This window comes from Rana temporaria, chromosome 3, assembly GCF_905171775.1.
Source record: "Rana temporaria chromosome 3, aRanTem1.1, whole genome shotgun sequence".
NCBI classification, from domain to species: Eukaryota; Metazoa; Chordata; class Amphibia; order Anura; family Ranidae; genus Rana; species Rana temporaria.
This window is the reverse complement of record NC_053491.1, coordinates 7,774,600-7,790,450: the sequence shown is the minus strand read 5'-3', so window position 1 is coordinate 7,790,450 and position 15,851 is coordinate 7,774,600. Positions and strand designations below refer to the sequence as shown.

The 15,851-nt window shown below is 46.3% G+C and overlaps 1 protein-coding gene across 1 annotated transcript in view; it reads left to right on the top strand.

Annotated features, from left to right (window-relative positions):
• Window positions 1-1,040: 1,040 nt before the first annotated feature.
• FRMD5 (FERM domain containing 5) overlaps window positions 1,041-15,851 on the top strand; it is a 135,872-nt gene continuing 121,061 nt past the window's right edge. Inside the window, exon 1 of the mRNA XM_040342196.1 lies at window positions 1,041-1,221. Coding sequence (XP_040198130.1) covers window positions 1,117-1,221 — 105 coding nt within the window. The 5' untranslated portion in view covers window positions 1,041-1,116. The remainder of the gene's footprint in view (window positions 1,222-15,851) is intronic.

Here is a 15,851-nt window from a genome sequence, read left to right as displayed (position 1 = left end):
TCTCTCCTGTGTATATATATAGGGATCTATATGGATCATGCTCTCTCCTGTGTGTATATAGGGATCTATAGGGATCATGCTCTCTCCTCTCTCCTGTGTATATAGGGATCTATAGGGATCATGCTCTCTCCTCTATCCTGTGCATATATATAGGGATCTATAGGGATCATGCTCTCTCCTGTGTATATATATAGGGATCTATAGGGATCACGCTCCCTCCTGTGTATATATATAGGGATCTATAGGGATCATGCTCTCTCCTCTCTCCTGTGTATATATATAGGGATCTATAGGGATCATGCTCTCTCCTCTCTCCTGTGTATATATATAGGGATCTATAGGGATCATGCTCTCTCCTCTCTCCTGTGTATATATATATAGTGATCTATAGGGATCATGCTCGCTCCTCTCCCTCCTGTGTATATATATAGGGATCTATAGGGATCATGCTCTCTCCTCTGTATATATATATAGTGATCTATAGGGATCATGCTCTCTCCTATCTCTCCTGTTTATATATATATATATAGGGATCTATAGGGATCATGCTCTCTCCTCTGTATATATATATAGTGATCTATAGGGATCATGCTCGCTCCTCTCCCTCCTGTGTATATATATAGGGATCTATAGGGATCATGCTCTCTCCTCTCTCCTGTGTGTATATACATATAGGGATCTATAGGGATCATGCTCTCTCCTCTCTCCTGTGTATATATATAGGGATCATGCTCGCTCCTCTCCCTCCTGTGTGTATATATATAGGGATCTATAGGGATCATGCTCGCTCCTCTCTCCTGTGTATATATCTATAGGGATCTATAGGGATCACGCTCTCCTCTCTCCTGTCCTCTCCTCTCTGGGTACCAACAATGATTGGAGTGATGATGGGGATGCCAGGCTCCGCCCCCTCACCGCCCCTCTCACCAATTAGCGGACATCAGTCCTTTCTTTCCCTATCCCGCTCTCTTATTGGCTGTCGGTGCCGCCGCTCAGTCCTTCTACCACTCCGATTGGTCACTCGGGAAGGAGAGGCGGGGCTGTGTCTGCAGCGCAGCCCGGCGGGGGCACTGTGACCCGGAGCGGGTGTGTGCCCGTTGTGTGCCCGGTTTCGGGATGATGCTGAGCCGCCTCATGAGCGGAAGCAACCGCAGTCTGGACCTCCCGTGTGTGTGCACCGTGCGGCTGCTGGACGACTCGGAGTATACGTGTAACGTGCAGGTGACAGCGGGGACCGGAGAGAGGGGGGGGGGGCAGACCGGGGGAGGGGGGACGGACCGGGCACTGCGGGGCCTGGGGGGAGGGGAGGGGAGGGGTGTCCACCTGTCTGTGTGTCATTGTCACCTTGTGATCGGACAATTCCGGGATCATCTCTCTGTGTTCCGATCCCCGAGATATATATATATCATCACAGGGTCCTGTATACAGAGAACACGTGTCATTTGTCTGATCTATACAATATATACTCCTCTGTATATTATATATACAATGTATACTCCTCTATATATATTATATACAATGTATACTTCTCTATATATCATATATACAATGTATACTCCTCTATATATTACATATACAATGTATACTTCTCTCTATATTATATACAATGTATACTTCTCTATATATTATATATACAATGTATACTTCTCTATATATCATATATACAATGTATACTTCTCTATATATTATATATACAATGTATACTTCTCTATATATTATATATACAATGTATACTTCTCTATATATCATATATACAATGTATACTTCTCTATATATTATATATACAATGTATACTTCTCTATATATCATATATACAATGTATACTTCTCTCTATATTATATATACAATGTATACTCCTCTATATATTATATATACAATGTATACTTCTCTATATATTATATATACAATGTATACTTCTCTATATATCATATATACAATGTATACTTCTCTCTATATTATATACAATGTATACTTCTCTCTATATTATATACAATGTATACTTCTCTATATATTATATATACAATGTATACTCCTCTGTATATTATATATACAATGTATACTTCTCTGTATATCATATATACAATGTATACTTCTCTGTATATTATATATACAATGTATACTCCTCTATATATTATATATACAATGTATACTCCTCTGTATATTATATATACAATGTATACTTCTCTGTATATCATATATACAATGTATACTTCTCTGTATATTATATATACAATGTATACTCCTCTATATATTATATATACAATGTATACTTCTCTGTATATCATATATACAATGTATACTTCTCTCTATATTATATATACAATGTATACTTCTCTATATATCATATATACAATGTATACTTCTCTATATATTATATACAATGTATACTTCTCTATATATTATATATACAATGTATACTTCTCTATATATTATATATACAATGTATACTTCTCTCTATATCATATATACAATGTATACTCCTCTATGTATTATATATACAATGTATACTTCTCTATGTATTATATATACAATGTATACTTCTCTATATCATATATACAATGTATACTTCTCTATGTATTATATATACAATGTATACTCCTCTATATATCATATATACAATGTATACTTCTCTCTATATTATATACAATGTATACTTCTCTATATATTATATATACAATGTATACTTCTCTATATATTATATATACAATGTATACTTCTCTATGTATTATATATACAATGTATACTTCTCTATGTATTATATATACAATGTATACTTCTCTATATCATATATACAATGTATACTTCTCTATGTATTATATATACAATGTATACTCCTCTATATATCATATATACAATGTATACTTCTCTCTATATTATATACAATGTATACTTCTCTATATATTATATATACAATGTATACTTCTCTATATATTATATATACAATGTATACTCCTCTATATATTATATATACAATGTATACTGTACTCCTCTATATATCATATATACAATATATACTTCTCTATATATTATATATACAATGTATACTCCTCTATATATTATATACAATGTATACTTCTCTATATATTATATACAATGTATACTTCTCTATATATTATATATACAATGTATACTCCTCTATATATCATATATACAATGTGCGTGTGTGTATATATATATATATATATATCCTAATATATAGTCCCCACGTGTTGTGTGCATCAGACTTCTCTATGTACTGTTTGCCTTCTGTGCTGTCACCCCCGGCTTGCTCTGTGTATATAGGTGTGCATATAGGTGTGTATATATAGGTGTGTGTATATTGGTTTATATTGGGGTTTCTCAAATATACAGAATAGTGGAAAGTCACGTGACGCTCTCAGGTGATGTCATCGATATATCTGTACATGCGCTCTGTGTGATCTCTCTAGGTTTGGACTGATCACTTCTTATGTTGCCCTCCCAGGTTGGATTTGCATGTATGAGTATACAGTATATAGAGGGATCCTACATATAGTGTACATGTGATTGTGTGTCTTTTATATGTCTGGATTACTCACCTCCTGTGCTGTCATCACAAGTGTACTGTATATAGGGGTGTGCATAGAGGTGTATATAGGGGTGTATATAGAGGTGTGTGTGTATATAGGGGTGTATATAGAGGTGTGTGTGTATATAGAGGTGTATATAGAGGTGTATATAGGGGTGTATATAGGGGTGTGTGTATATAGGGGTGTATATAGAGGTGTGTGTGTGTATATAGGGGTGTATATAGGGGTGTATATAGAGGTGTGTATATAGGGGTGTATATAGAGGTGTGTGTATATAGGGGTGTATATAGAGGTGTATATAGAGGTGTGTGTATATAGGGGTGTATATAGAGGTGTATATAGAGGTGTATATAGGGGTGTATATAGAGGTGTGTGTATATAGGGGTGTGTGTATATAGGGGTGTATATAGAGGTGTGTGTGTGTATATAGAGGGGTGTATATAGGGGGGTGTATATAGGGGTGTATATAGAGGTGTGTGTATATAGAGGTGTATATAGAGGTGTGTATATAGGGGTATATAGGGGTGTATATAGAGGTGTGTATATAGGGGTGTATATAGAGGTGTGTGTATATGTGTATATAGAGGTGTATATAGAGGTGTATATAGAGGGGGTGTATATAGAGGTGTGTGTATATATAGGGGTGTATATAGAGGTGTGTGTATATAGGGGTGTATATATATAGAGGTGTATATCGAGGTGTGTCTGTGTATATAGGGGTGTATATAGAGGTGTGTGTGTATATAGAGGTGTATATAGAGGTGTGTGTGTATATAGGGGTGTATATAGAGGTGTGTGTGTATATAGAGGTGTATATAGAGGTGTGTGTGTATATAGAGGTGTATATAGAGGTGTGTGTGTGTATATAGGGGTGTATATAGAGGTGTGTGTGTATATAGGGGTGTATATATATATAGAGGTGTATATAGAGGTGTGTGTGTATATAGGGGTGTATATAGAGGTGTGTGTATATAGAGGTGTGTGTATATAGGGGTGTATATAGAGGTGTGTGTGTATATAGGGGTGTATATAGAGGTGTGTGTGTATATAGGGGTGTATATAGAGGTGTGTGTGTATATAGGGGTGTATATATATAGAGGTGTATATAGAGGTGTGTGTGTATATAGGGGTGTATATAGAGGTGTATATAGGGGTGTATATAGAGGTGTGTGTATATAGAGGTGTGTGTGTATATAGGGGTGTATATAGAGGTGTATATAGGGGTGTATATAGAGGTGTGTGTATATAGAGGTGTGTGTATATAGGGGTGTATATAGGGGTGTATATAGAGGTGTGTGTATATAGAGGTGTATATAGGGGTGTATATAGAGGTGTGTGTATATAGAGGTGTGTGTATATAGAGGTGTGTGTGTATATAGGGGTGTATATAGAGGTGTATATAGGGGTGTATATAGAGGTGTGTGTATATAGAGGTGTGTGTATATAGGGGTGTATATAGAGGTGTGTGTGTGTATATAGGGGTGTATATAGGGGTGTATATAGAGGGGTGTATATAGAGGGGTGTATATAGGGGTGTATATAGAGGTGTATATAGAGGTGTGTGTATATAGGGGTGTATATAGAGGTGTGTGTGTATATAGGGGTGTATATAGAGGGGTGTATATAGGGGTGTATATAGAGGTGTATATAGAGGTGTGTGTGTGTATATAGAGGTGTATATAGGGGTGTATATAGGGGTGTATATAGGGGTGTATATAGGGGTGTATATAGAGGGGTGTATATAGGGTGTATATAGAGGTGTATATAGAGGTGTGTGTATATAGGGGTGTATATAGAGGTGTGTGTGTGTATATAGGGGTGTATATAGGGGTGTATATAGAGGGGTGTATATAGGGGTGTATATAGAGGTGTATATAGAGGTGTGTGTGTGTATATAGGGGTGTATATAGAGGTGTATATAGGGGTGTATATAGAGGGGTGTATATAGGGGTGTATATAGGGGTCTCTTGAGGATATAGAATAGTGGGAACTCATGAAGGTGCGTTCTGGTGATTTCCTCTAGATTTTTCCTAATGTTACCTATATAGATCTCTTCTTATATTTAAATTGATATATATATATACTGTATCTCACAAAGTAAGTACACCCCTCACATTTTTGTAAATATTTTCTTCTATCTTTTCATGTGACAACACTGAAGAAATGACACTTTGTATCTACAATGTTGTGTAGTGAGTGTACAGCTTGTATAACGGTGTAAATTTGCCGTCCCCTCAAAATAACTCAACACACAGCCATTCATGTCTAAACCGCTGGCAACAAAATTGAGCACACCCCTAAGTGAAAATGTCCAAATTGGAACCCAAAGTGCCAATATTTTGTGTGGCCGCCATTATTTTCCAGCGCGGCCTTAACCCTCTTGGGCACGGAGGTCACCAGAGCTTCACAGGTTGTCACTGGAGTCCTCTTCCCCTCCCCCGTGATGACATCACAGAGCTGGTGGATGTTATAGACCTTGCGCTCCTCCACCTTCCGTGGATTCAGCTCTTCTAATCTCTCCTCATAGCTGAGCTCCTCCCCCTTCCGTGGATTCAGTTCCTCTAATCTTTCCTCATAGCTGAGCTCCTCCCCCTTCCGTGGATTCAGTTCCTCTAATCTCTCCTCATAGCTGAGCTCCTCCCCCTTCCGTGGATTCAGTTCCTCTAATCTCTCCTCATAGCTGAGCTCCTCCCCCTTCCGTGGATTCAGTTCCTCTCATCTTTCCTCATAGCTGAGCTCCTCCACCTTCCGTGGATTCAGTTCCTCTAATCTTTCCTCATAGCTGAGCTCCTCCACCTTCCGTGGATTCAGTTCCTCTAATCTTTCCTCATAGCTGAGCTCCTCCACCTTCCGTGGATTCAGTTCCTCTAATCTTTCCTCATAGCTGAGCTCCTCCACCTTCCGTGGATTCAGTTCCTCTAATCTTTCCTCATAGCTGAGCTCCTCCACCTTCCGTGGATTCAGTTCCTCTCATCTCTCCTCATAGCTGAGCTCCTCCACCTTCCGTGGATTCAGTTCCTCTAATCTCTCCTCATAGCTGAGCTCCTCCCCCTTCCGTGGATTCAGTTCCTCTCATCTCTCCTCATAGCTGAGCTCCTCCACCTTCCGTGGATTCAGTTCCTCTCATCTCTCCTCATAGCTGAGCTCCTCCACCTTCCGTGGATTCCGTTCCTCTAATCTCTCCTCATAGCTGAGCTCCTCCACCTTCCGTGGATTCCGTTCCTCTCATCTCTCCTCATAGCTGAGCTCCTCCACATTCCGTGGATTCAGTTCCTCTCATCTCTCCTCATAGCTGAGCTCCTCCACCTTCCGTGGATTCAGTTCCTCTAATCTCTCCTCATAGCTGAGCTCCTCCCCCTTCCGTGGATTCAGTTCCTCTAATCTTTCCTCATAGCTGAGCTCCTCCCCCTTCCGTGGATTCAGTTCCTCTAATCTTTCCTCATAGCTGAGCTCCTCCCCCTTCCGTGGATTCAGTTCCTCTAATCTTTCCTCATAGCTGAGCTCCTCCCCCTTCCGTGGATTCAGTTCCTCGAATCTCTCCTCATAGCTGAGCTCCTCCCTTTTCCATGGATTCAGTTCCTCTAATCTCTCCTCATAGCTGAGCTCCTCCACCTTCCGTGGATTCAGTTCCTCTCATCTTTCCTCATAGCTGAGCTCCTCCCCCTTCCGTGGATTTAGTTCCTCTCATCTTTCCTCATAGCTGAGCTCCTCCCCCTTCCGTTGATTCAGTTCCTCTCATCTTTCCTCATAGCTGAGCTCCTCCCCCTTCCGTGGATTCCGTTCCTCTAGTCTTTCCTCATAGCTGAGCTCCTCCCCCTTCCGTGGATTCCGTTCCTCTAATCTTTCCTCATAGCTGAGCTCCTCCACCTTCCGTGGATTCCGTTCCTCTAATCTTTCCTCATAGCTGAGCTCCTCCCCCTTCCGTGGATTCAGTTCCTCTCATCTTTCCTCATAGCTGAGCTCCTCCCCCTTCCGTGGATTCAGTTCCTCTAATCTCTCCTCATAGCTGAGCTCCTCCACCTTCCGTGGATTCAGTTCCTCTAATCTTTCCTCATAGCTGAGCTCCTCCCCCTTCCGTGGATTCAGTTCCTCTCATCTTTCCTCATAGCTGAGCTCCTCCCCCTTCCCTGGATTCAGTTCCTCTAATCTTTCCTCATAGCTGAGCTCCTCCCCCTTCCGTGGATTCAGTTCCTCTAATCTTTCCTCATAGCTGAGCTCCTCCACCTTCCGTGGATTCAGTCCCTCTAATCTCTCCTCATAGCTGAGCTCCTCCACCTTCCGTGGATTCCGTTCCTCTATTCTTTCCTCATAGCTGAGCTCCTCCACCTTCCGTGGATTCCGTTCCTCGAATCTCTCCTCATAGCTGAGCTCCTCCCCCTTCCGTGGATTCCGTTCCTCTAGTCTTTCCTCATAGCTGAGCTCCTCCCCCTTCCGTGGATTCAGTTCCTCTAATCTTTCCTCATAGCTGAGCTCCTCCACCTTCCGTGGATTCAGTTCCTCTAATCTTTCCTCATAGCTGAGCTCCTCCCCCTTCCGTGGATTCAGTTCCTCTCATCTTTCCTCATAGCTGAGCTCCTCCCCCTTCCGTGGATTCAGTTCCTCTAATCTCTCCTCATAGCTGAGCTCCTCCACCTTCCGTGGATTCAGTTCCTCTAATCTTTCCTCATAGCTGAGCTCCTCCCCCTTCCGTGGATTCAGTTCCTCTCATCTTTCCTCATAGCTGAGCTCCTCCCCCTTCCGTGGATTCAGTTCCTCTAATCTTTCCTCATAGCTGAGCTCCTCCACCTTCCGTGGATTCAGTTCCTCTAATCTTTCCTCATAGCTGAGCTCCTCCACCTTCCGTGGATTCAGTTCCTCTAATCTTTCCTCATAGCTGAGCTCCTCCACCTTCCGTGGATTCAGTTCCTCTCATCTCTCCTCATAGCTGAGCTCCTCCACCTTCCGTGGATTCAGTTCCTCTCATCTCTCCTCATAGCTGAGCTCCTCCACCTTCCGTGGATTCAGTTCCTCTCATCTCTCCTCATAGCTGAGCTCCTCCACCTTCCGTGGATTCAGTTCCTCTCATCTCTCCTCATAGCTGAGCTCCTCCACCTTCCGTGGATTCCGTTCCTCTAATCTCTCCTCATAGCTGAGCTCCTCCACCTTCCGTGGATTCCGTTCCTCTCATCTCTCCTCATAGCTGAGCTCCTCCACATTCCGTGGATTCAGTTCCTCTCATCTCTCCTCATAGCTGAGCTTCTCCACCTTCCGTGGATTCAGTTCCTCTAATCTCTCCTCATAGCTGAGCTCCTCCCCCTTCCGTGGATTCAGTTCCTCTAATCTTTCCTCATAGCTGAGCTCCTCCACCTTCCGTGGATTCCGTTCCTCTAATCTTTCCTCATAGCTGAGCTCCTCCCCCTTCCGTGGATTCCGTTCCTCTAATCTTTCCTCATAGCTGAGCTCCTCCCCCTTCCGTGGATTCAGTTCCTCTAATCTCTCCTCATAGCTGAGCTCCTCCCCCTTCCGTGGATTCAGTTCCTCTAATCTTTCCTCATAGCTGAGCTCCTCCACCTTCCGTGGATTCCGTTCCTCTAATCTTTCCTCATAGCTGAGCTCCTCCCCCTTCCGTGGATTCCGTTCCTCTAATCTTTCCTCATAGCTGAGCTCCTCCCCCTTCCGTGGATTCAGTTCCTCGAATCTCTCCTCATAGCTGAGCTCCTCCCTTTTCCATGGATTCAGTTCCTCAAATCTCTCCTCATAGCTGAGCTCCTCCACCTTCCGTGGATTCAGTTCCTCTCATCTTTCCTCATAGCTGAGCTCCTCCCCCTTCCGTGGATTTAGTTCCTCTCATCTTTCCTCATAGCTGAGCTCCTCCCCCTTCCGTTGATTCAGTTCCTCTCATCTTTCCTCATAGCTGAGCTCCTCCCCCTTCCGTGGATTCCGTTCCTCTAGTCTTTCCTCATAGCTGAGCTCCTCCCCCTTCCGTGGATTCAGTTCCTCTAATCTTTCCTCATAGCTGAGCTCCTCCACCTTCCGTGGATTCCGTTCCTCTAATCTTTCCTCATAGCTGAGCTCCTCCCCCTTCCGTGGATTCAGTTCCTCTCATCTTTCCTCATAGCTGAGCTCCTCCCCCTTCCGTGGATTCAGTTCCTCTAATCTCTCCTCATAGCTGAGCTCCTCCACCTTCCGTGGATTCAGTTCCTCTAATCTTTCCTCATAGCTGAGCTCCTCCCCCTTCCGTGGATTCAGTTCCTCTCATCTTTCCTCATAGCTGAGCTCCTCCCCCTTCCCTGGATTCAGTTCCTCTAATCTCTCCTCATAGCTGAGCTCCTCCACCTTCCGTGGATTCAATTCCTCTAATCTTTCCTCATAGCTGAGCTCCTCCACCTTCCGTGGATTCAGTCCCTCTAATCTCTCCTCATAGCTGAGCTCCTCCACCTTCCGTGGATTCCGTTCCTCTATTCTTTCCTCATAGCTGAGCTCCTCCACCTTCCGTGGATTCCGTTCCTCGAATCTCTCCTCATAGCTGAGCTCCTCCCCCTTCCGTGGATTCCGTTCCTCTAGTCTTTCCTCATAGCTGAGCTCCTCCCCCTTCCGTGGATTCAGTTCCTCTAATCTTTCCTCATAGCTGAGCTCCTCCACCTTCCGTGGATTCCGTTCCTCTAATCTTTCCTCATAGCTGAGCTCCTCCCCCTTCCGTGGATTCAGTTCCTCTCATCTTTCCTCATAGCTGAGCTCCTCCCCCTTCCGTGGATTCAGTTCCTCTAATCTCTCCTCATAGCTGAGCTCCTCCACCTTCCGTGGATTCAGTTCCTCTAATCTTTCCTCATAGCTGAGCTCCTCCCCCTTCCGTGGATTCAGTTCCTCTCATCTTTCCTCATAGCTGAGCTCCTCCCCCTTCCGTGGATTCAGTTCCTCTCATCTTTCCTCATAGCTGAGCTCCTCCACCTTCCGTGGATTCAGTTCCTCTAATCTTTCCTCATAGCTGAGCTCCTCCACCTTCCGTGGATTCAGTTCCTCTAATCTTTCCTCATAGCTGAGCTCCTCCACCTTCCGTGGATTCAGTTCCTCTAATCTTTCCTCATAGCTGAGCTCCTCCACCTTCCGTGGATTCAGTTCCTCTAATCTTTCCTCATAGCTGAGCTCCTCCACCTTCCGTGGATTCAGTTCCTCTCATCTCTCCTCATAGCTGAGCTCCTCCACCTTCCGTGGATTCAGTTCCTCTCATCTCTCCTCATAGCTGAGCTCCTCCACCTTCCGTGGATTCAGTTCCTCTCATCTCTCCTCATAGCTGAGCTCCTCCACCTTCCGTGGATTCAGTTCCTCTCATCTCTCCTCATAGCTGAGCTCCTCCACCTTCCGTGGATTCCGTTCCTCTAATCTCTCCTCATAGCTGAGCTCCTCCACCTTCCGTGGATTCCGTTCCTCTCATCTCTCCTCATAGCTGAGCTCCTCCACATTCCGTGGATTCAGTTCCTCTCATCTCTCCTCATAGCTGAGCTTCTCCACCTTCCGTGGATTCAGTTCCTCTAATCTCTCCTCATAGCTGAGCTCCTCCCCCTTCCGTGGATTCAGTTCCTCTAATCTCTCCTCATAGCTGAGCTCCTCCCCCTTCCGTGGATTCCGTTCCTCTAATCTTTCCTCATAGCTGAGCTCCTCCCCCTTCCGTGGATTCCGTTCCTCTAATCTTTCCTCATAGCTGAGCTCCTCCCCCTTCCGTGGATTCAGTTCCTCTAATCTCTCCTCATAGCTGAGCTCCTCCCTTTTCCATGGATTCAGTTCCTCAAATCTCTCCTCATAGCTGAGCTCCTCCACCTTCCGTGGATTCAGTTCCTCTAATCTTTCCTCATAGCTGAGCTCCTCCCCCTTCCGTGGATTTAGTTCCTCTCATCTTTCCTCATAGCTGAGCTCCTCCCCCTTCCGTTGATTCAGTTCCTCTCATCTTTCCTCATAGCTGAGCTCCTCCCCCTTCCGTGGATTCCGTTCCTCTAATCTTTCCTCATAGCTGAGCTCCTCCCCCTTCCGTGGATTCAGTTCCTCTAATCTTTCCTCATAGCTGAGCTCCTCCACCTTCCGTGGATTCCGTTCCTCTAATCTTTCCTCATAGCTGAGCTCCTCCCCCTTCCGTGGATTCAGTTCCTCTCATCTTTCCTCATAGCTGAGCTCCTCCCCCTTCCGTGGATTCAGTTCCTCTAATCTCTCCTCATAGCTGAGCTCCTCCACCTTCCGTGGATTCAGTTCCTCTAATCTTTCCTCATAGCTGAGCTCCTCCCCCTTCCGTGGATTCAGTTCCTCTCATCTTTCCTCATAGCTGAGCTCCTCCCCCTTCCCTGGATTCAGTTCCTCTAATCTCTCCTCATAGCTGAGCTCCTCCACCTTCCGTGGATTCAATTCCTCTAATCTTTCCTCATAGCTGAGCTCCTCCACCTTCCGTGGATTCAGTCCCTCTAATCTCTCCTCATAGCTGAGCTCCTCCACCTTCCGTGGATTCCGTTCCTCTATTCTTTCCTCATAGCTGAGCTCCTCCACCTTCCGTGGATTCAGTTCCTCTCATCTTTCCTCATAGCTGAGCTCCTCCCCCTTCCGTGGATTTAGTTCCTCTCATCTTTCCTCATAGCTGAGCTCCTCCCCCTTCCGTTGATTCAGTTCCTCTCATCTTTCCTCATAGCTGAGCTCCTCCCCCTTCCGTGGATTCCGTTCCTCTAGTCTTTCCTCATAGCTGAGCTCCTCCCCCTTCCGTGGATTCAGTTCCTCTAATCTTTCCTCATAGCTGAGCTCCTCCACCTTCCGTGGATTCCGTTCCTCTAATCTTTCCTCATAGCTGAGCTCCTCCCCCTTCCGTGGATTCAGTTCCTCTCATCTTTCCTCATAGCTGAGCTCCTCCCCCTTCCGTGGATTCAGTTCCTCTAATCTCTCCTCATAGCTGAGCTCCTCCCCCTTCCGTGGATTCAGTTCCTCTAATCTTTCCTCATAGCTGAGCTCCTCCCCCTTCCGTGGATTCAGTTCCTCTCATCTTTCCTCATAGCTGAGCTCCTCCCCCTTCCCTGGATTCAGTTCCTCTAATCTCTCCTCATAGCTGAGCTCCTCCACCTTCCGTGGATTCAATTCCTCTAATCTTTCCTCATAGCTGAGCTCCTCCACCTTCCGTGGATTCAGTCCCTCTAATCTCTCCTCATAGCTGAGCTCCTCCACCTTCCGTGGATTCCGTTCCTCTATTCTTTCCTCATAGCTGAGCTCCTCCACCTTCCGTGGATTCCGTTCCTCGAATCTCTCCTCATAGCTGAGCTCCTCCCCCTTCCGTGGATCCAGTTCCTCTAATCTTTCCTCATAGCTGAGCTCCTCCCCCTTCCGTGGATTCAGTTCCTCTAATCTTTCCTCATAGCTGAGCTCCTCCCCCTTCCGTGGATTCAGTTCCTCTAATCTTTCCTCACAGCTGAGCTCCTCCACCTTCCGTGGATTCCGTTCCTCTAATCTCTCCTCATAGCTGAGCTCCTCCACCTTCCGTGGATTCAGTTCCTCTAATCTTTCCTCATAGCTGAGCTCCTCCACCTTCCGTGGATTCAGTTCCTCTCATCTTTCCTCATAGCTGAGCTCCTCCCCCTTCCGTGGATTCAGTTCCTCTCATCTTTCCTCATAGCTGAGCTCCTCCATGCCTCTTATCAGTTTGGTTGCCCTTCTCTGCACTTTCTCCAGTTCCCCGATATCCTTTCTGAGAACTGGAGCCCAAAACTGAACTGCATATTCCAGATGAGGTCTCACTAATGATTCACCATTTTATGTTTTCCGTAGAGGCGGACTAACGCTGTAACAACATTTTCATGAATGTTTTGTGGATTTTTATAAAATACATTTTCTAAACAAAAATCTGTAGAATGGCTCAGCGCTGCTTCAATGTGCGGAAAACTGCATGTGTGACGGTCATCTGTGCGGCCGTATAAACAGAATATTGTCAGATGTGAAACGTGACTTTCCAGAGAACGACGAGTTCAATTCTGGAGTCCCGTAATTATCCAGGGTAGGGTGCCCACGTGTCCCGGATTGCCCGGGACTGTCCCGCAATCGACATGTCTGCCCTGGGTCCCGGGCACCTCACAATACAGTGTCCCGGAATAAAATAGAGGACACAGCCACCCCCTACTGATAACTACATTTCCGGAACTGGTTGCTAGAGCCAGCGCTGCCTGGCGTCTTGCAACCAGTGACAATTTACTCTCAGACAGTGAGGCCTGCGCCTAGTGCAGCGCTGCTGTCTCCATCCACCTCGGCGCCGCCTCCTTCTCCGGCACCCAGTGGCAAGCAGCAGGGAACTGGTGTGATCTTCAGTCTCCAGATAGCGACTCCACTCCTTTCCTTCTACGCACATGGCTCATGCAGAGGGAGTGACAGCGGCACTGCATCTGGTGGCACGCGGCACTGCATCTGGTGACAGGCTTTGGGTGGCAAGCGACACTGCATCTGGTGGCAGGGTATGGGAGGCAAGCGGCACTGCATCTGGTGGCAGGCTATGGGTGGCAAGCGGCACTGCATCTGGTGGCAGGCTATGGGTGGCAAGCGACACTGCATCTGGTGGCAGGCTATGGGTGGCAAGCAACACTGCATCTGGTGGCAGGGTATGGGTGGCAAGCGACACTGCATCTGGTAGCAGGGTATGGGTGGCAAGCGACACTGCATCTGGTGGCAGGCTATGGGTGGCAAGCGGCACTGCATCTGGTGGCAGGGTATAGGTGGCAAGCGACACTGCATCTGGTGGCAGGGTATGGGTGGCAAGCGGCATTGCATCTGGTGGCAGGGTATGGGTGGCAAGCGGCACTGCATCTGGTGGCAGGCCATGGGTGGCAAGCGACACTGCATCTGGTGGCAGGGTATAGGTGGCAAGCGACACTGCATCTGGTGGCAGGGTATGGGTGGCAAGCGACATTGCATCTGGTGGCAGGCTATGGGTGGCAAGCGGCACTGCATCTGGTGGCAAGTGGCACATTCACCTGACAAATAACCCGCCGCCAAATTCCCCCATCAACCCCGAGCCTACATCCCCAACCTCATCTTTTTTTGGGGAAGGTGAGAAAGGGGGTGTGTCCCTGAATGGCAGTTTGGACCCTAAACCAGGGCCACTGATAGGGGGGGGACCACCAGTTCTCCTGTAGGGGGCCCGGGCACACAGGGGGCCCAAACAGCAGGAGGAATGGGTGTGGTCGGGGCGGAGGTGCAATTAGAGAATGATGCCCTGTGCGGCTCTCTGCAGCTGCTGAAAGTCGGGTTCTCTCCCTCCCGCCGGCTTTCAGCTGCTGCAGGGAGAGACACAGACACAGGGCATCGTTCCTGTAATCACTTCCCCCACACCCATCCCCCTTCCTGTTCTGCCTGCTTCTGATTCCCCCCCATGTGCCCCCCCCCGTCACTGTGCTGCACCCCCCTGTCACTGTGCTGCATCCCCTCCACCGGGGGAATGTTGACTTCCCTGTCCTGTTAAAAATTAATTGTAACATTTTTTTTTTATTATACATAAAAAAAAAGATAAAAAAAGGCGAATTCACACAGGTTCTCTATTGTGTTTGTTTCCGCTAATCATGATTTTTGTGTATTTTTTGTGAAAATCTTGGGCCAGATTCTGGTAGAAGTGCGGCGGCGTAATGTATCGTAGATACGTTACACCGCCGAAAGTTTTTATCGCAAGTGCCTGATTCACAAAGCACTTGCGATGAAAACTACGCCGGCGGCCTCCGGCGCAAGGCGAGCCAATTCAAATGGGCGTGTGCCATTTAAATTTGGCGCGCTCCCGCGCCGGACGTACTGCGCATGCTCCGTTTCTTAACTCCCGCCGTGACGTCATTTTTTCGAACGGCGACGCGCGTAGCGTAATTCCGTATTCCCGGACGGCTTACGCAAACGACGTTATTTTTTAAATTTCGACGCGGGAACGACGGCCATACTTTAGGCAGCAATACGTTTGCTGCGTAAAGTTAGGGCACCTAAAACGACGACTAACTTTGCGACGGGAAACTAGACTAGCGGCGACGTAGCGAACGCGAAAATCCGTCGGGAATCGCCGTAACTCCTAATTTGCATATCCGACGCTGGTTTACGACGCAAACTCCCCCCAGCGGCGGCCGCGGTATTGCATCCTAAGATCCGACAGTGTAAAACAATTACACCTGTCGGATCTTAGGGCTATCTATGCGTAACTGATTCTATGAACCAGCCGCATAGATAGAAACAGAGATACGATGGAGTATCTCTTTGGTGAATCTGGCCCCTTGTTTTGATATATTGGTAGGGGCCCCGTCAGGTAGGCTGCATGGGGCCCCCGTGATTTCTATCACCACC